Raw genomic sequence first — 21,871 nt, 5'->3', positions numbered from 1 at the left:
ATTCCCAGAGCCCAAAAAAAGTCTGCGGGCTATAGAGCGTTTTCTATTCGGGCTCCAGTACTATGGAATGCCCTCCCGGTAACAGTTAGAGATGCTACCTCAGTAGAAGCATTTAAGTCCCCTCTTAAAACTCACTTGTATACTCTAGCCTTTAAATAGACCCCCTTTTTAGACCAGTTGATCTGCCGTTTCTTTTCTTTTCTCCTCTGCTCCCCTCTCCCTTGTGGAGGGGGAGTTGCACAGGTCCGGTGGCCATGGATGAAGTGCTGGCTGTCCAGAGTCGGGACCCGGGATGGACAGCCTGCGCATCGGTTGGGGACATCTGTGCACTGCTGACCCGTCTCCGCTCGGGACGGTTTCCTGCTGACCCCACTATGGACAGGACTTTCGCTGATGTGTTGGATCCACTGTGGACTGGACTTTCACAATATTATGTCAGACCCACTCGACATCCATTGCTTTCGGTCTCCCCTAGAGGGGGGGGGGGGGGGGGGGGGTTACACACATATGCGGTCCTCTCCAAGGTTTCTCATAGTCATTCACATCGACGTCCCACTGGGGTGAGTTTTTCCTTGCCCGTATGTGGGCTCTGTAAAAAGGATGTTGTTGTGGCTTGTGCAGCCCTTTGAGACACTTGTGATTTAGGGCTATATAAATAAACATTGATTGATTGATATAAATATTCACTTCACCTGTAAACTTGTTAGCATATTAGCTAATGCTAACGACGCCAGCTTGATTTAATTACAATAGCACGTACAAATATGTGTGACAACACTCCTAAAGACATCACACTTGGGACAGTTTAGTAAGAATAAAAAGTTTTAGTTATATTGTAAAACTTATAAACGTAGCTTGGAGTGATGAATGACAAATCCATACAAGTAGAAATGTTATTGACGGCTAGAAAACGGAACAGCACTTATACTTTCATTTGAAAGCTCTAAACAGAAGGGCACAGCAGCACCTGCAGTGAGCGGACTCTTCGAAAAGATGATGTAATGTACCTGGGAGAAGAAGACGGCACTGAGGCTGGGAGAGCGTTTAGCCTTGAGCGTATTTATTAAAGATATATATATATATACAATATACTATATGTGATGAGGTGGCGACTTGTCCAGGGTGTACCCCGCCTTCCGCCCGAATGCAGCTGAGATAGGCTCCAGCAAACCCCGAAACCCCGAAAGGTTGTATATATATATATATATACACAGTATATATATATATATATATATATATATATATATATATATATATATATATATATATATATATATATACATATATATATATATATATATACATATATATATATATATATATATATATATATATATATATATATATATATATATCATGTATATATATATATATATATATATATATATATATATATATATATATATATATATATATATATATATATATATATATATATATATATATATATAATTTCCTTCTACGCCTCTCCTGGCTCGTCTGCCTCTCCGGGCTCCTCACGCTGCTTTAAATAAACAGACAGGTGATCAGACAACCTGTTCCAGCTGGGTTATCTACTCACCTGCAGCTTCCGCACATGCTCTGCCCACAGGAGACGCGTGGACCACGCCCCCTCCACATGCCTCCGCGCCCACTCTCCCCGCCCCCCGGAAGTCGGCCACCGCCATCCGCGTGCCCGGCCGGTGGACCACGTGGAAGTTGTAGGGCTGCAACGCGAGGTACCACCGGGAGATCCGCACGTTGGCATCTTTCATGCGGTAGAGCCACTGTAGTGGTTTGTGGTTCGAGCAGAGACTGAAGGCGCGCCCCAGCAGGTAGTACCGGAGGGCCCCGACCGCCCACCGGATGGCGAGGCACTCCCTCTCCACCGTGCTGTACCTCGCCTCCCGGTTCGAGAGCTTCCGGCTGATGTACAATACGGGGTGGTTGACGCCCTCCACCCCCTGGAACAGTATCGCCCCCAGTCTCCTGCCCGACGCGTCCGCCTGCAGACAGAAGGGGATAGCAAAGTCAGGCATGTGCAGAACCGGCTCCTCACAGAGGGCTCTCTTTACCTTCACAAACACCTGCTGGCACTGCTCCGTCCACTGGACCAGCTCTGGGGCACCCTTTCGGGTGAGGTCAGTCAGTGGGCTGGTCAGGTCTGCGAACCGGGGAATGAACCGGCGGTAGAAGCCCGCCAGTCCCAAAAACTGCCTCACCTCTTTTTTCGTCTTGGGGGATGGACAGGCCGCGATCGCCGCCGTCTTGTCCACCTGCGGTCGCACCTGTCCTCCTCCTAAGTGGTGCCCCAAATTCTGTACCTCCCTCCGGCCAACTGCGCACTTTGCCAGGTTGGCGGTGAGCCCCGCCCGCCTCAGAGACTCGAGCACTGCCCCCACCCGCCGCATGTGCGCCTCCCAGCTGCTACTCTGGATTATGACATCATCCAGGTAGGCAGCTGCATATGCCGCATGAGGGCGCAGCACCCGGTCCATGAGGCGCTGGAACATGGCAGGTGTACCGAACAAGCCAAAGGGAAGCGTCACGAACTGGTACAAACCTTCCGGAGTGGAAAAGGCCGTTTTTTCCTGGGACTCTGGTGATAAGGGAATCTGCCAGTAGCCCTTGGTTAAATCCAGTGTCGTGAAAAAACGAGCAGTGCCCAGCCGATCCAGGAGCTCGTCGACCCGAGGCATTGGGTATGCGTCAAAACGTGACACTTCATTCACCTTGCGGTAATCCACACAGAACCGCACAGACCCATCCTTCTTCCCTACCAGAACAATGGGGCTGCACCTTGCACTGTGGGATTCATCTATCACCCCCAATTGCAGAATGGTTTTTAATTTCCTCCCGAACTACTTTGCGCTTGTGTTCGGGAAGCCGGTATGGCCGAGACCGCACCGTAACCTCCGGGCTAGTCTCAATAGAATGCTGGATGAGGTTCGTGCGCCCGGGCCGAGGGGAGAACACGTCAGAGAAGCGCCGCTGCAGCTTAGCAACATCGGCCCTCTGCGCTAACGTGAGCAGATTGTCACAGGGAAGGGAGGGGGGCGGGGCCGAGCGCAGGATCTCGGGCCCGAACTCCTCCTGTTCCTCCACCAGCGTTACCATGGAAGCAGGTTCAGATGGTAGATAGCTGGGACCCCTTGTTATACGCGCACTATTGCTATTCCTGGGCGCGGAGCAAATTCTTCGGGATAGCGCGTTGCGTAATCCACCAGGACTAGCGCAAAGCGATATCCCCGTGTGCTCGGATGGAATGGTCCGATGAGGTCCATACCAATTCTCTCGAAGGGGACCTCCATGAGCGGCAATGGGCGCAAGGGCGCCTTCGGGGTGGCCGCTGGGTTCACCAGCTGGCAAGCAGCACACCAACGGCGCACGTCTGCCCGGATGCCCGGCCAATAGATTTGGACCATGACCCGATTAAGTGTTTTCTCAGACCCCATGTGGCCAGCCATGGGATTATAGTGTGCGGCCTGGTAAACCATTTCCCGGCGGCATTTTGGCACCAACAACTGGGTGGATTCCTCGCCTGTTTGAGTGTCACGTCTCACTCAGTAAAGCCTGTCCCTAATAATTGAAAAATAAGGAAATAGCCGCGCTGTTCCCAGGCACACCAGCTGACCGTCGATGTAATTCACGCGCAAAGTTTCATCGCGAGACTGCTTGAGGGGGAAATCCTCCATGGGGGTCCACCGGGAAGCCCCCGGGAAGCCCCCCCCCCCCCCCCCACCCCCCCCGTTTCGGATGCACTCGCGTCGCCACTGAGAACGGTCCGTGAACGCACCCCCATGTATTGTGTCACTAAACTATTAAATCCCCGCCAATCTGTGCCTAAAAGTACAGGGGGCGTAAGGTGCGCACTTACAGCAACCTTGACATTATGCTTTTGCCCATTATACCAAATTTCCACTGGCACCATCGGAAACTCATGCACATACCCATGAACACACCTAATTTTTACCCGTATCGCCTGCCTCAAAGCCCCGGGTCGAACCAGGTTCTGGGTGGATCATGGACTGTCTACAGCCTGAATCCACCATAGCCAGGTATGTACTCCCTTGTGCCCTTACCGGGACGCAGTACGCCTCTCCCGGATCAGAGGAGGGTGCTGGAAGGCCGACCACCTGCATCACCTGGCCCACCTCCATCAGTGGGCACTCACACCGTACGTGACCAGGCTGCCCGCACTTCCAGCACATCTGCTCGGGTGTGCGAAGCGCCGTCTGTGGGGGGAACCCCACCCCATCAGCGCTCTGGCCCTGTCTGCGGGTCACGGCCCCATCTGCTGGCCGGGGTCCCGTCATCGCTGGTGTTTGCTTTACCCTTGGTGTGGTCCGTTGGCGCGGCGCTGGTACCGGGCACTTTGTTTCCCTCCGGGCCGCCTGCTCCCGCCCTGCCTCTCGGTGGACAGCCAGGTGGTCCTCAGCCAGGGTCACCGCCGCTGCCAGATCGCGTGGGCAGTGGTACTTGATCCACGCCGAGGTTAGCTCCGGGATGGCCGCTAGGAATTGTTCCAGTACTATTAGTTCAAACATGGTACTATCGTACCTGGTCGGGTGCAGCCATCTTGTGGCCGCGTCACGCAACTGCTGCCCCAGTGCGAACGGCCGGTCATCTGGGCCCAGCCTCAATGCCCGGAAGCGGCGCCGGTGGTCCTCTGTCGAGCTGCTCACCCGGTCCAGAATGGCCCTTCTCAGGTCTGGGAATATCACCTGGGAGGCCGCCGGTAGGTACAACGCCGCCCGCTGTGCCTCTCCCGCGAGCAGCGTTAGCACCCTCACCCCCCACTCTTCTTCGGGCCACCCACACGCTGCCGCCGTGGCTTCGAAGAATTATAGGTAGGCCTGCGGGTCTTCCACCTCCGCCATCCTCTGCATGTTGGTCGTCGGCCCCGCTGGTGGTGTCGCCCCCATCCGGTCAGGCATCGCCTGCAGAATCCGCCCCTGCTGCGCCATCTGCTGGCGGACCGTGTCCATCTGCTGGTGGTTGGCGGTCGCCACCTCCAACAGGACTTGCCCCGACGCTGTCAGGGGATTTTGTTCAGCCATTTTCTCTTACCCGTCACTTGACGATTGGGCGCCGCTAGGGTTCACAGTGCTCGGGAATAAGCAGGCTTGTTTTCTCAGAATATTCAGTTATTTTTTATTCTTGTCTCTCAGTCTCTCGGTCTCTCTTAGCTTCACGCTCCTTCCTTCTCCGCCTCTCCTGGCTTGTCTGCCTCTCCGGGCTCCTCAAGCTGCTTTAAATAAACAGACAGGTGATCAGACAACCTGTTCCAGCTGGGTTATCTACTCACCTGCAGCTTCCGCACATGCTCTGCCCACAGGAGACGCGTGGACCACGCCCCCTCCACAGTTATAATTCTATATGTATGTTTATATTATATATAATAAAGTGTTTATTTAACCAAAAGTGAATGGGTGTAAATGTGTAGTATTTAACTGGTGAGTGTTACCGTATTTGTTGGAGGTGCGTGTTGAGAGGAGAGGTGCAGTCCGACAAGGGCTAGGCATGCAGGGCTGTCCGGGGACTGAAGAGTGGTCGAGAGGCAGGAGTGAGGTGTCGTAGTTCAGGGGCAAGCGAGGAGTCGGAATCCAGGAAGCACGAAGAAGACAGGGAAGATCCAAGAGCACGAGACACACAGCTCGACTCGGGGACGCACACAAGGAATTGCGGGGCGAGGAAGGACACGACAATTAACGCAGGGAAAACACAGAGAGCAGGATCAAAAGGCAACTAGGAAGCTTGAGACGAGCTTACGGTACGATGTACAGGTTGCTACGTTCTGGCACTGGATCTCTGGTAGCGGTGGTTTAAATAGGCGTCTCTCTCATCAGTGTGTTGATTGCAGATGGAAAACAGCTGACCGCTGCAGTCGGCGTGCCTGAGTGCGCTTGGAGATGCGCTTTCAGCGCAGCTCACGGATGATTTCGCCCGGGCCATGAAAGATGACCACATAACACAAACAATAACACACCTTTTCATTGTATTTTCTTGTGGTTATTTGAAGACCATTTGCATTATGGCCGTCAGAGAAGAAAAATCCATTAAGTAACCGCACCTTTTTATAAGCCGCAGGGTTCAAAGTGTAGGAAAAAAGTCACGCCTTATTGTCCGGAATTTACGGTACTATATATTATTCATTTAATTCATTTGTTTTTTGCCCTCAAATTTCTCCTTTGTCCAGGAAATGATTCCCTGAGTTTGTAAACATGAACAAAAACAACAAAAAAGATCTTAGCGGTTAACTTAGTTATAGACATTCCTGCTCTTTGCTTGCTCCCGATTTGTAACATGTTTAGCTTGGACCTACAGTGATAATGGCACTTGATAACAATACTTAAGATACTACAAAATGCAGTTTATTTGCTGTAATGGGGGTAATAATTATTAGCTTAGGGGAGCGGCACCACACTGTGAGACACATGATTAGCTGCTCGCCACTTGTCAGCCGGGGGACTAAAACTAAATTCAGTGTCAGCCAGAGGTCATTCTGATAGAAGGCATTAATCGGCACATACTTTTTCACGATACAGATCGGCGGCTAATCGATCGGCAAAAATAAATAACTTATGCTGTGTTATCTTGGCCTGTTTAGACTGAAGCCACGATTTCAGCATGTGTAGCAGCGTGCTAGTACTGTACAGTATGTGTAAGGAGGTTGCGTCATAGGAAAGGGTAGAAAGAGAATCATCAGATGGGCCTTCTGAAAGCCAAAGAAGGCACTTTGATATTTGGTCCTCTATGGATCTGATGGTGATACATTTTTCACAGAAGAGGAAATACAGTTAGGTAGGCTAGCGCTCTCTTGAAGGTGGGAAGATGCTTGTTGCCATGGTGAAAACTCTGACACTCTCGCCTGGTTTGTTTTGTTGTTGCGATCCTGTCCTCTGGTGCACTTTGCTGTTACGTAAAACATAAACCATTCTCTTTGTTCGCCTTCACGGCAGGCAGGGTCCCGCACGTTAAGACTTAGATGTCATAGCAGTCGGAGTCGTTGATTTAAGTTGCAGCAGGAAGCAAGTCCCGCTGGCAGCACACCTCCTGCTGCACAAGAGAGGAGAATTATTTCCGTTTCTCTTGAGTCTTGTCTTGTAAGCCACAAGTACAACTACGTAGCCCAAATGTAGGTATTGGTACATCATGCAAACTGCACAATAAAGTGTTTGTAAATATTGCATGGTGTCATATAAAGGTCACATTTTCAACTGTTTTTCAACAATTTTCTTTATGGTAAAATTCAGAGGTGCCACAATAGTGTATTAGAAGAGTGTTCACCTTGATGCTGGAATTTAGACAGTTTTAAAAAATATTACAGTACTGTAAGTCTGACTGGGAACACTTTTGAGTGTCTGTAACTTAAATGCTAACGAGCTGTTTTTGTCAAGCATTTAAGTCACGCCATAGACCGCCACTAATACATTTTAAGGGAAACATAATCGTTTTTTCTCCCATTTGGGGCTCATAAACAGGCTCCAGAAATATATACAGTGTTACTATAGACCAGGGGTATCAAATTCATTGTCGTTGAGGGCCACATCCCAGTTATGGCTGCCTTCAGAGGGCCACATTCATTCAGCATAACTCCATGTCGAATCCAACCTGACACACTGCATTCTCTTCCATGTACGCACATCACCATCTTTCAGTGTAGGGTGCAATTCAATGAGCCAACCCACATTACGCATGAACCACGTTACGCATAAGTCATATAGCCTACTACCATGTCAGTACACAAAGTAGAAAATCATTACATGTAATGCATTATATTGTGCCAAGCAAAAAACCCCCATATGTGTTTGATGCACATACAGTACCAGAAACCGCAATTAGCCGTGCTAATGTTGAAACACATTTCCTCAGCGTATCAGCATATTGAGAACGAAAGAGGCACTGACACTACCCTTATCCACACCGTTCATGTTCTGTCGACCTGTACAATGTTTCTTTGTCAAATCTTCAACAGGTTTGTGGTGAAAATGAAATTTTGTTGTACTTGTGCAATGACAATAAAGAGCCTACCATAGCGCAGTCTTGCAGAAACAATGTTGGCATATTTTAAGTTTTGGGCAATCTATGCGGTTTGGATTGTATATTTATTTATTAACTAAACAAATCATCGAAGCAACAAAATACGAATGCAAGCTTTTTTATAAATGTTTTAATCAACCAATCGTTGCAGCTGTACATAAGTAGTATAATTGTTTGTGTGGACAAGGCCTGAATCAATTGCACCTCTGAAGGATCTCAACCAAATAGTGCACTTTGTTGGGTCTCCAAGTCAGTTGGAATGGACTGCCGGCTGTGGCCCTGACAACATAATTGGTCTAGAAAATGGATCAAGGAAGAGAGTTGCATCATTACAGTTCAATTGAACACTCGAGGGACCAAAGACTCAAGAAGTGTGTGGTCATTCGTGGCTGATGGAGATCTTCCTTGTCCAATAGGGGCTCATCCCCAAGTATTCAGCTATACCTCCACAGGGACCGTCACTTTACACTCGTCCACAGCTGGGTCACGCTGGCATATAACACTGATGTACGAGCTTCCCGTGGGAAGACCTGGCCGGGTGAGCCCTGCTGCAGCTGTGGTTTTGACACACGTTCATCCTCCAGAGACATGGTGTCCTCATGAGGGCATCTAGTGGAGAAACAAACAGCCATCAGGATACAGCATATGGCCTGCGTGTGCTGGAGCACATCCCTCGGGTGGTGATAAACTAACACAAAGCCCCCCTTAGTTCAGTACTGCACTCTACTTTTACAGCTTTTCTTGAAAACACAACAAAATGAGAAGCCATCTTTGCACAGCTTTACATGATGCAACTTCTCTCGACAAAAATGTATTTCCCAAGAACAATCGTTACAATGAATTTAAAGTTAAAGTTAAAGTATCAATGATTGTCACACACACACTAGGTGTGGTGAAATTTGTCCTCTGCATTTGACCCATCCCCTTGATCACCCCCTGGGAGGTGAGGGGAGCAGTGGGCAGCAGCGATGCGGCGCCCGGGAATCATTTATGGTGATTTAACCCCCAATTCCAACCCTTGATGCTGAGTGCCAAGCAGGGAGGTAATGGGTCCCATTTGTATAGTCTTTGGTATGACTCGGCCGGGGTTTGAACTCACAACCTACCGATCTCAGGGCGGACACACCAATGTAGAAGAAGTATACTTTTGACAGAGTAGAGTGTAGAAAGTGGAAAGATATTTTTAAAAAATGACATCCCAGCAACACTCAACGCTGAGGGAGAATATCAGGCAACATACACAACATAAAAAGTGCAAAGTAATAGGAAAGCTACTCGGAGTGTTATAGGGGCAGGCAGAGTATAAAAAGCAAATTAAATGCACTTATCATAGCTTAATCTTTATTAGAGCAACTACAGTTTAACAGCAGGTAAAAAAAATTATGTAGGTCACTTTAACCCACTTAATTTTCATTTATCCATGTAACCTTGACAACAAGAAGGCCACAGCCATGGCGTAGTGGGTAGAGCAACCGTGCCAGAAACCTGAGGATTGCAGGTTCGCTCCCAGCCTCTTACATCCCAAAAAAAAAATTGCTGCCGTTGTGTCCTTGGGCGGGACACTTCACCCTTGCCCCCGGTGCCACTCACACCGGTGAATTGAATGATGAATGATAGGTGGTGGTCGGAGGGGCCGTTGGCGCAAATTGCAGCCACGCTTCCGTCAGTCTACCCAGGGCAGCTGTGGCTATGAAAGTAGCTTACCACCACCAAGTGTGAATGAATGATGGGTTCTACATGTAAAACGACTTTGGGTACTTAGAAAAGCGCTATATGAATCCCAGGTATTATTATTATTATTTTTTTATTTTTTTTTTAAATTTTATTATTTTTTTTTTTTTTTAATAATGTCCTGCCCAGCTTCTCGGGCAAATCATACAGCAGATGTAGATGCCCATATCGGCTGTTCAGATTTACTTTACAAAAGAGAAGTGTAGGATACTTCTCTTGTTGCCTTATTTGTATTTTGACTTTATTAAATGTATTTATATTATCATTTGGTGCAGCCGGGCCGAAGCAGGAGGGGATAGAAAGAGAGAAAAAGGAAGTCAGAGGGGGGAATTGTGGGGACAAGAGGGGGATTAGACAGAGAGACAAAAACAACAACAGCAAACACAACAACAACAACAACAGAGCAACATCAGCAAATACGACATGTACAAATATGATGGTAAAAGTATTAGCAAATAAGCAGTTAGCGAAAATTTAAAAAAAATACAGAAATGACAATGAGCATAACTACACTAAAAATGGAGCAATATGAATACCAATATGAATAGTGCAATTGATAATAAACAATACCAATACTTTACCTTTATTATCAACAATACAATTGTTCAAATGCAACAATACATATACGTAATGATAACTTGAGATACGAAAGAGTGCAGAAAAATGGAGGGGAAGAAAGAGAAGCAACCTACATTAACCTTGGAGATTGTTATAGTAACAATAGGTTAAGCTTTGTCAGTGTGCCATGTGTTATACCCAGTTTACCCTAGGGCAACAACGTTAATATATGTTTGATGAAACGTGATTATGTGCCTCCCGGAGAGCCCATCCCACAAACAGTAGGTGTGGTGCCCAGGGAACCAGGGGCCACCGCCCCCACGCAGCCAAGCCGGACAGCGACAGGAACCCCAGAGCCTGGCCCACCGCACCGCCCACAAGGGCCAGCAGCAGGCCGCAGACAGACGCACCCGGCAGAGGACAAGGCACGAGAAAAGCAGGGGGCAGCCAGACCCCAAGCCACCGAGAGACCACACCCCACACGGACAGAAAGGCGGGATTCCCCGCCCGAGGGGCCCGGAGACCCCCCGCAACCGGACGGGAAGACCGCCCCCGCCCCACCGGCAACCGGTCCCCCACGACCCCGCGCCCCCCCCCCCCCCACCCCGCGCCCCCCCCCCCCCGGAGAGCGCGGCGAGGCTAGCCCACGGCCACCCCACCCAAGTCGGCCGCTACAGGACCACCCAGCACAGGGCCACGGGGACCACCCACCCCACCCGCAGGGACCCCAACGATGGAGATGGAACAACCAGCAACCGCCCCGCCGAGTCCCCCCTGAGGTAGGGGAATAATTAAATACATAAATACATAATAATAATAATAATAATATTATAAAATATATTAAAAAATAAGAATAAATAAATAATTACATTTACTTATAAAAAAATAAAAAATAAAAATAAAAAAATAAATTAAAAAAAAGAATTAAAAGATCACAGACATGCTGACACACAAGGTCGCTACCCCAACAACTGGCCGACTCGCAGCACCTCGGAATACCCTGCAGCACCAAGCTACCACAGTAGACGCAGGGACCAGACCTAGCAGGCCCCAACCAAGACGGGCACCCGGAAGGGATGGACGGTGGGACCCAGGAGCTCCAGACACGCAGTCCGGATGCAGTAGCCTGAGGCGCCGAACCCCACCCGACAGGCAGGCCCAGAACGTACCCCCAGAAATATACATACATATATATATACATACACATAAACATACACATGTACACATACACATGCATACACATACACATATATATACATACATACATACATACATACATACATACACACACACACATACACATACATATACACAGTTTGTCAGCCCCGACAACCACCACGCGAGCGCGCGCTGCCACCAGTCAAAACATCAGCCACCCCCCTGCACCAGACCCAGCAGCCACGGGCGCCCACACCACAAACAAACGGCAGCAGAAACAGCAGCCACAACACCCCCAGACAGCCAGCACTACCCAATCAAATCAAAGCGATCAAAAAAAAAAAAAAAAAAAACGCGACCGGCAACCACACGCCAACAGGATCACAGAGACCAGCCAGCGCCAGCCCACCAGCAAGCCCAAATGCCAACATGCAAACAAGAAACACCAACACCCCCCCCCCCACCCCCCACCAAAAGACCCCACCACCCCAACCCAAACCCGCACAAACACACCACCGCCCAAAAAACCGAGACACAGTATCCAGACCAGACAGGGGCGCCGCGCCGCCACCACATCAAGTCGCCAACAGAGACCCCACAGCGCAAGGTCGGGCCACACGGGCACGGACCCCACCCAACAGGAAGCAAGACCCGCGCGACGCCACACACAAATAAATAATAAGATTAAACAAAAATAATAATAATTTTATAAAAAATAATAATAATAATAAAATAAAATACAAATTAAATTAAATTAAAAATAACAAATACAAATAATTAAATAAAATAAATTAAGTAAATAATAAAAATTATTTAAAAAATAAAAAATAAAAAATAAAAAATATATATATATACATATATACACACACATATATACATATATATACACATATATATATATATATATATATAAAAATAAAATAATAATAATAATAAATTAATAAAAGCCTGGCAGGCCACCAGAACGCAGTCCCCGGAATCCGCGCCGGCCGACGAGGCAATGAGGGGTGCGCCGAACCCCAACCCCCCCACATGCATGTGTACAAGGCCCCCAGAGTGTCTACTGTGTAGTTAAAATTAGGAGGTCAGCCATTACAGCCGACCTCCAGTCCCTATTGATGCGTGTACTGTAGCGTGAGTGAGATATGTATGCTTGTGGGAACTAATAATGCGATTAAAATTGGGGGACATCAAGGTCTTGGTGGGTCCCAACCAAGCCGAGCCCTCCAAATCCTAAGTGTCTGATATGCAGCTAAGATTGAGGGATGGACGAGCATGGGACAAGACAGGAGGACTGGAGCCCCATAGGAGGCATCCTCAACCCCCCGCCATGCCTCCCTGCAGGACACTCCCCCAAAGTCCTATATTTGTGTGACTGTGTGTGCTATAAGTAGGAGGAGTAGAGGGCCCGGACATCCCCCCCAGTCCATGCGGCCGACAACCAGGAACTACGGCCAGGCCCCCCCGCCCACCACCCACCAGGCACCCCATCCGGCAAAAAGCCATAAGGGCCCAGCCCCGCGCCCACAGCCGGCATGCCATGGCATCTCTGCAGGCCTGGTGCCGCGATCAGCAATGCACACCGGGGCAGCGACACACACACATGTACCTACATACATACACACAGATTCCACCATACATACATACAAACGTACACACACACACACACACACACACACACACACACACACACACACGCTCACCTATATATACACATAAATAATTTAACATAATAAATAAAATGTATTAAATAGATAATTAAAAAAATATATATAAGTATATATATAAATAAAATTAATAAATAAATAAGGGCGGAGTAAAACACAGGAGGGAGACCCCCGCAGGGCAGTCGGGCAGCACCGCCGGGGCCCCAACAAGGGAGGCAAGCAGCCCCCCCAACCCGGCACCAGGCGGGCCCGCACAGCCGCAGCGTAGGGCGACCCCGGGCAGACCCCGCCCCGCGCCCCAGGGGAAGGAGGAAGCCCACGGACACCCGAAGCCAGAGGGGCACGAGCCGACCCCCGCCCGACAGCGGCAAGGCCCCGGCCCCACGGGCGCAACCCCCCGCCCAACCACCCACGAGAGGGGCAGCCCCCCACCCAACCCAAGGCGGTCGCCCCCAACAGCTCCACCCGTACATTCTTAGACCGGTGTAATGTATTCTGTAAAGTATTTTGAGCTGAATCAGTCGTAAATTCGGATTCTTAATCAAACGAGAAGTATTGAGGCATATTTGTTTCCAGAATTCTGGGTCAAGGCTTGTGGATACGTCTGAGTGCCATTTGGAAGTTGGGATACTTATTGTGTTATCTATTTTTGATAAGAGAGCATAAAGCTTTGGGGGAAGATGTTTTGAAGAATTTAACGGTCGTAGGATTACTTTCCCATGTTGTTTTGTTGAATCTTGCGCTAATTACAGATTTGATTTGTATATATTCTAGGAATTTATTAGGATTGATTGCATATTGTGTTATTAAACTTTTAAAAGAGATAAAACTGTTTGCATTGATGATATCCCCAAGACATCTGACTCCTTTATCATACCATGTTGGAAAGTTCAATGGCTTCTTGTTTAAAAGAAAATCAGGATTATTCCAAATAGGCGTAAATTGACAGGGAGTGAGCGGGGATCCAGTTATTTTCAAAAATTCCCACCAAGCTGTTAAGGTAGTGCGTATATTAATACTTTTGAAGCAGTTGTGTTTTCGGAGAATTTGGCTAATAAAGGGCAAGTTAGAAATTGGGATCTCCTGGCTAAGTGATTGTTCAATCTCTAACCATAAACTATCTAATAAAGTGGGATTGGTCCATTTTAATATATATTGTAGTTTATTTGCAAGGAAGTAATATGAAAAGTTTGGGAGTTCTAGACCCCCGTATTTTTTGGTTTTTGTAAAGTTTTAAGGCGGATTCGTGCTGGTTTACTCTTCCAAAGAAACTGATTGATGTGTGAGTTTAGTGATTTAAACCAGATTTGAGAAGGTTTGGTTGGAATCATTGAAAAGAGATAATTAACCCTAGGCAAGACCATCATTTGCACGGTAGAAACCCTTCCCATAAGTGAGATTGGCAGTGCTTTCCAACGCGCCAGATCATCCTCAATCAATTTTAAGATTGGGGAGTAATTCAAGCAATTCAGATCTGACAATGTGGAGGAAATTTTGATTCCCAGGTATTTAATGTTCCCTTTATGCAGTGGAATCGATGAGGTGCTCTGAAAGTCAAAATTAATTGGTAACACAGTAGATTTGGACCAGTTGATTGAGTAATCTGAAATAGAACTGAATTTATTGATAAGTGAGATTGTATCTTGAAGAGAAGAATGTGGATTTTGTAAGAAAAGTAATGCATCATCAGCATAAAGGCTTATTTTATGATGAACGGTTGCGGTATGGATGCCTTTAATATTTGCATGCTGTCGAATTGCGGTTGCAAGAGGTTCAATAAATATAACAAACAGTGACGGAGAAAGTGGACACCCTTGCCTTGTGCCCCTCATAAGATTAAACCTTGGGGAGATTTGGCTATTCGTTCTAACCGAGGCTGTAGGGAAACTATATAGGACCTTGATCCATTCTATAAATGAGTCACCAAATCCAAATTTCTGTAGAGTAGCTAAAAGAAAATTCCAATTCACTCTATCAAATGCTTTTTCAGCATCTAATGAAACAACAGCTGTTTTTGCATTATGAATAACAGAATAGTCTATCACATTGAGTAGACGGCGAACATTGTTGGACGATTGTCTCTCTTTGATGAAACCTGTTTGATCAGGATGTACTATATATGGAGTGACTTTTTCTAATCTTTGAGCTAATACTTTGCAGATCATTTTAAGATCAGCATTAATCAGGGAGATTGGCCGGTAACTGGATGGAAGTGTTGGGTCTTTATCAGGTTTTAGCAAGAGACTGATTGTGGCAGAGTTCATATTTGGAGGAAGGAATGAGTTTTCTTTAATCTCTAAAGCCATTTTCGTAAATATCGGAGCTAGCAGTGACCAGAATGTTTTGTAGAACTCCACAGGGAACCCATCAGGCCCTGGTGCTTTATTGTTTGGCATCTGTTGAAGAGCATCGTGAAGTTCATCTACAGAAATAGCAATATCTAAATTTGATACCTGCCTTGTATTTAATTTAGGTAAATCTATACCATTGAGAAATGTCTCAATGTCTGAAAGAGATGGGTCAATCTGGGGTGTATACAAGTTTCTGTAAAAGTCTCTAAATATGGAGTTAATTTCCTCAGGAACGTGAGTAATGTTCCCAGCTGAATCCTTAATGGATGGTATGGAGTTTTTTTCTTTGTTTAATTTTAGTTGGTTAGCCAAATATTTGCTTGGTTTATTGTCATGTTCAAATTTTTCCAAGCGTAACCTCTGGAGCAGGAATTGACTTTTCTTATCAATGATTTCTCTTAAATCTAATTTGAGTTTTCTCAGTTCGTTCAGAGTATGTTCATTTTGTGAGTTCGCATAAGCTATTTCTAATATTTTTATTTCATTTTCAAGTTCCTGCTCTAGTAAACGTTCCTTTTTTTTCTTGTATGATGAATAAGAAATTATTTTTCCTCGCATAACTACTTTTGCGGCCTCCCAGAGAATGCACGCCGTGATTTCTGGTTGATCATTAAAATCTAAAAAATCTGTCCATTCTTTCTCAAAATAGTTGAGGAAGTCTGGGTCCTTTAGTAATGATGTATTAAGTCTCCATTGTTTTATAGGTGCAGTTATAGTTTTGTTAGTGAGGGAAAGTGAGACAGGTGCATGGTCACTGATGATGATAGGATGAATGTGAATGTTTGCGATATCAGATAAAATTGAGCTACTAGTTAAAAAGTAATCAATGCGAGAGAATGAGTGGTGAACTGGGGAAAAATAAGTGTATTCCCTAAGAGTGTGGTGATAAGAACGGCAGGCATCGCAAAGACCATAATCGTTCATATATTGCTTAAGTATTACCACTGATTGAGACTCACGGTGACTCCCAGTTACTCTGGACCGATCTATATTTGGATTAAATACTAAGTTGAGGTCCCCTCCTAGAATCAAGCAGTGGTTTGAGTGAGGAGAAAGTGAAGAGAAGAAAGTGTGAAAAAAGGAAGGGTCATCAACATTTGGACCATAAATGTTGGCGATACATAAGTTTCTCCCGTCAACAGAAATATTAAGAATGATGTATCTTCCCTCTATGTCAGTAATGGAGTTATGGAATGTAAAGTTGACCTTTCTACTAATGAGAATGGCTACGCCTCTCTGTTTGGAGTTGTAACTAGCAAAGTATGTGTGTGGGTATTGCGATGAATGCAGTTTTGAGGTATCGGACTTGGAGAGGTGAGTCTCTTGTAGTAAAGCAATGTCTGCTTGCATACTCTTCAAATGATTAAGAATTTTTATATTTTTTTCCTTTGACCCGACTCCACGCACATTACAAGTGACAAACTGCACAGTGGACATACTAAACTAGACTGTAACTAAGTGTGTGGATGTATGTGTGTACTTTATGTGTAAATAATGCATGTCTGTATCTAAACGTAAGCCTATCATGCATATATGTAGGTGTGTATAGTGTGTATAGTTGTGCATGTATTAGCTGTGAGTGTAAATGCTGATGACGACAAGGGGACACACACAACAGGTGGAGAAATAGAAAGAGAAAAACAAAACAAAAAACATAAAAGAAAAAGAAAAGAAGAGAGTGGTGGATTAAACAGGTAGTGAAATAAGTATAAAAAGGAAAACAAAAAAGTAAAACAGTAAACATGTTGGTTTACCAAAAGAGAGAGAGAGAGCGTATGGTGTTTACGTGTGCGCTATGATGACGCACAGGTGTATTGTGAGCAAGAGGGGGGAAAAAAAAAAAAAAAGAGGGATTGAAGCATAATGAAATAACAAAAACAAAATACAACATTTACCGTGTTTCAGACGCTAATAATACAGCCACGGCGTGGCTTCCGGATCACGGTAAAGTTGGCCGTTGATGAAAAGTTTATCCACCGCGATGACTGCACGGCATCCTTCGGTGATAAACTTCTTGCGAAGCGGAAACAGATGGCGTCGCCGGTCGAGAATTTCCTTTGGAAACTGGTCGTTGATGCTGAAGTTGGATCCTTTCAGCTCTCTACCCTGGTTCCTCACTCGCTCCTTCTGCTTGAAGTGTTCGAATTTGGCTATGATGGGTCTCGGCCTCCTGTTCTCCGGCTTTTTGGCTCCAAGCCGGTGGACGCGATGGAAGGTGATGTTCCTGATGGTGTCTGCTGGAAGCTTGAGCTGATGTTCCATGAAGGACTTGATGGTTTCCTCTGGATCTTCCTCTGTCTTTTCCGGTATCCCCGCGAAGACCAGATTGTCCCTCATGCTTCTCGCCTGGAGGTCCAGCATCGTCTCCTTCATGCTCCTGTTGTCCCGGGTGAGTTGCGTCACTCCGTCGGTGAGGGATTTTACAGTCTCACGAAGAGCGGCGTTCTCCTTGGCGAGAGACATGACCTGCTGTTGTCCGAATTCCAAACTCTCACGGATGGCTTGGAATTCCTTGTGGAGCACCTCAACAAGTGCGAGGCGGCCATCCAAACAAGTCAGCCTCTTGTCGATGGAATCCAGGATGTCGGTGAAGTTTGTACCGGGTGGTGACACATGGCCAGGTGAGTCCTCCGGGCGGCTTCTTTTAGACGTTGGCGTCTTAGATGGCTTCCCCATGACGAGACGGTCGTAGCACTCTTCGATGTAGCCTTCAAGTGCCTCCAGATTTTGATATTTAAGTTTTGTTTGCTTTATTTTCTGAATGAATCAGAATTGTTTGGCAGCTGAGTGTGCCACTTGACTCTATCTTTTTTCCCGCGTCACGTACGCTCTCTCTCGCGAGACTACAGCATTACTGACGCATCTGACGCATTTTCAAACACTTCTTTTGGAGCAAACAATCATTATTATTATTATTAACGAGTTTATGTAAAAAGCAAGAACAAACTCCTTCATAAGCCTTGCTCCCACACCTGATTACACTCTGCAATCAGGTTTTTATAAGCCCTGCTGTTGCTACTCCGGTCACTGCATTGTTTCTCTTCCATGCCTGTTCAACTTGCTGTTTTCCATGCCAAATCTGGTTCCTTTGCCTGTGTGGATTTGTTTAACTGACTTGCCGAGGGAGTTTTTTCTTTTGACCTTTTACTACTTTTTGTTCAGTGGATTCACTCCCTTTTTTGTATTTTGTACACTACCGTTCAAAAGTTTGGGGTCACCCAAACAATTTTGTGGAATAGCCTTCATTTCTTAGAACAAGAATAGACCGTCGAGTTTCAGATGAAAGTTCTCTTTTTCTGGCCATTTTGAGTGTTTAATTGACCCCACAAATGTGATGTTCCAGAAACTCAATCTGCTCAAAGGAAGGTCAGTTTTGTAGCTTCTGTAACGAGCTAAACTGTTTTCAGATGTGTGAACATGATTGCACAAGGGTTTTCTAATCATCAATTAGCCCTCTGAGCCAATGAGCAAACACATTGTACCATTAGAACACTGGAGTGATAGTTGCTGGAAATGGGCCTCTACACACCTATGTAGATATTGCACCAAAAACCAGACATTTGCAGCTAGAATAGTCATTTACCACATTAGCAATGTATAGAGTGTATTTCTTTAAAGTTAAGACTAGTTTAAAGTTATCTTCATTGAAAAGTACAGTGCTTTTCCTTCAAAAATAAGGACATTTCAATGTGACCCCAAACTTTTGAACGGTAGTGTATGTTGCCGTCGCTTTTTGTTAATCATTTGGACTTTGAGTTTTTGAGTTTTTTCACACATGTGGTCCCTTTGTAAATAAATATTTTTGACTTTTGCTTGAGTCTCTGCTTTGGGGTCCAAATACGCCGCCAAACCGGCTTATGACACGTGTGACGTGATTGTCATGAACAGACACAGTAGCAGAAAATTCTGCAGAAAAGTGATAATATATCAGATTATTGGATATTATGTTTTTACCCTCTGCATTCTTTTTTTACTGAGTTTGTTGCATTTTTGTTGCACATTTTTGTTCTATGAGTATAGCCCCCGAGTCAAAAAAATTGTCCAGGTCTGCAAAAAAAAGGAAATTTATTCATCCATATTTAAAATGCTTATACTGATCAGGGTGCTTAGGAGCTGAAGCCTATCCCAGGTGATTTTGGAGGCGTGGCAGATTACACACTGTGAGTCCTGTAGGAGTAACTTTTCAATTATCTAACAGTAATTTGTGTCCCGAGAGCTTGTTTCTGAGCAGCAAATGTGAGAAAAATCCCTCCTTTGTTTGCTCAGAGGCGCTCAAATGTTTGCATTTGAATTTGATAGTGTAGGCTTCGCTACACATCTTAAATTTTAAGATGGACATCAAAGTCTGAACACTTTGTTTGTTTAGAGCCCTGGAGCCTCATGTATTAAGACTTGCATTGATGACTTACTAAAAATGGTGTACACTCAAACCCAGAAAAGGTCGCACAAACAACAAATTCAATAAAGTGTCTCAATCAACATGGAATTGTGCGCACATGTTGGAGTGGCTGGGTCTCTCCCTGTACATGCCCTATTAAGTATGCAAATCAGATTTAATTTAGCCATGTGCCTGAGATCCTGCTCTCTGTCAGAAAACACAAAGATAATGAGCAGAACGGCAAAAAAATAAGAATTTCACTAACAGTGTGTTGGAGGTGCTTCTTGCTGGAGTGGAAACATGTACTCTATTCCAGTGTTTTTCAACATTTTCTGAGCCAAGGCACATTTAGTCCATTGAAAACATTCTGAGGCACACCAACAGCAGAAAACATTTTAAAAAATGAAACTCCGCAGCCATTATTGTCAGTAAAAAAGACGTTCTCGCAATTGTTGGATATCAATTCAACCATAATCAACCATGCATAACTATAGCTCTTGTCTCAAAGTAGGTGTACTGTCACGACCTGTCACATCACGCCCTGACGTATTTTAAGGTTTTTGGTGTTTTCCTGTGTGTAGGGTTTTAGTTTTTTTCTTGCTCTGCTATTTTGTTGTTGATTGTCATGTCATGTACGGATGTACTTTGTTGACGCCGCCTGCTGCTCCACACGTTGTAAGTCTTTGCTGTCGTCCAGCATTCTGTTTTTGTTTACTTTGCAGCCAGTTCGGTTTTAGTTTCGTTATGAATAGCCATCCCTAAGCTTCAATGCCTTTTCTTAGCGGCACTTGCCTGTTGTTTATTTTTGGTTTAAGCATTAGATACCTTTCTACCTGCACGCTGCCTCCCGCATTTTGTGATCACGACAAACCTTGTTCCTGACATCTACAAAGCAATTAGCTACCTGCTGCCACCTACTGATATGCCGAGCTCTAGACAGTACAGACACTCAACAACTGCACTTTATTTGCGGATTATAATTACTGGTTTGCATAAAATATTTTAACCCAATTAGGTGAAATTACATAATTTCCCACGGCACACCAAACAATATCTCATGGTACACAAGTGTGCTGCGGCACAGTGGTTGAAAAACACTGCTCTATTCCACTATTGTTGTAAGTTAGTGCAGAAGTGCGTGCACCAAGAATAAGGTGTGGTTTAGTATTTTACACTTTACGCACAGGTTTTTATCATTAGTTGTAGTAGCAACACTTAGTAGAGCTTAGTAAATCAGCTTTTTTTGTTTAAATACACACAAACCTTAAGTATATCAGACCCACAGTCTATATGTAAGAAGTGGAAAAAGTGGAAAAGACCACAACTTGGTAACATTCAAACAGACAAAGGCATCGTCTTAATAGAGTTTACTGAAAGACTGCTTTAACCATTTCATTCCAGCATCAAGGTTTGAGTTTGGCCAGTTAACTATTGTTGATAAATAGCAGAATATGTGACCTTTAAGTGCTATTAAAAGCAAAAAAGAGGACACACTAGAGCATGATGTGTGAATGCCTTTGTCAGAATCCACACAATGATTCCCAAGAAAGTGCAGAGATGAGTCCTAAATGTGCTTTTGTTGCAACTCTTTTGACTGCCGCTTTCTGTTCACATTAGTACATTAATATTTTTTCTGACGATGCCTGACAACACACTGCTATAATTACCGTACAAGCAATGTGTGCTCTGGGAATAGGAATAGAAAGGCAAGGAAATTATACCCCCAGTTTCCCACTTAAATTTCCTGTGCATGCATGACAAAAGCTGCCGGGGACGGGGGTTACAGAAAATGTGTGATGCGGAGAAATCAAATATGCTTCGACGTGTTTGAGTTAACATTTTTAATACTGTCAGAACATTTCTGCCTGGCAGTGACATTATCAGAGGTGACCTCCTCTTGCACGCATGTGCTACTGTACTCAAGTTGCCGATTCAGTCGCCGCCACTGCCCGCCTGTACAGTACATAGCTTGTATGACGTATGAAGCGGTGCTGACCTCGCCCGTG

General features: G+C 45.5%; 1 protein-coding gene across 1 annotated transcript; it reads right to left on the bottom strand.

Moving 5' to 3' along the window:
• Window positions 1-8,206: 8,206 nt before the first annotated feature.
• Window positions 8,207-18,283, bottom strand: LOC133647863 (uncharacterized). Its single transcript, XM_062043589.1, has 2 exons — window positions 17,383-18,283; window positions 8,207-8,631 (listed from the first exon to the last, which is right to left on the bottom strand). Exon 1 carries the CDS (start codon window positions 18,161-18,163, stop codon window positions 17,396-17,398), a length of 768 nt encoding a protein of 255 aa, XP_061899573.1. The 5' UTR covers window positions 18,164-18,283; the 3' UTR covers window positions 8,207-8,631; window positions 17,383-17,395.
• Between the last annotated feature and the right edge of the window lie 3,588 nt (window positions 18,284-21,871).

The sequence above is a fragment of the Entelurus aequoreus genome, linkage group LG04, assembly GCF_033978785.1.
Source record: "Entelurus aequoreus isolate RoL-2023_Sb linkage group LG04, RoL_Eaeq_v1.1, whole genome shotgun sequence".
Classification (NCBI taxonomy): Eukaryota; Metazoa; Chordata; class Actinopteri; order Syngnathiformes; family Syngnathidae; genus Entelurus; species Entelurus aequoreus.
Note: the sequence above shows the minus strand (reverse complement) of the source record. Positions and strands in the feature narration are given on the sequence as shown.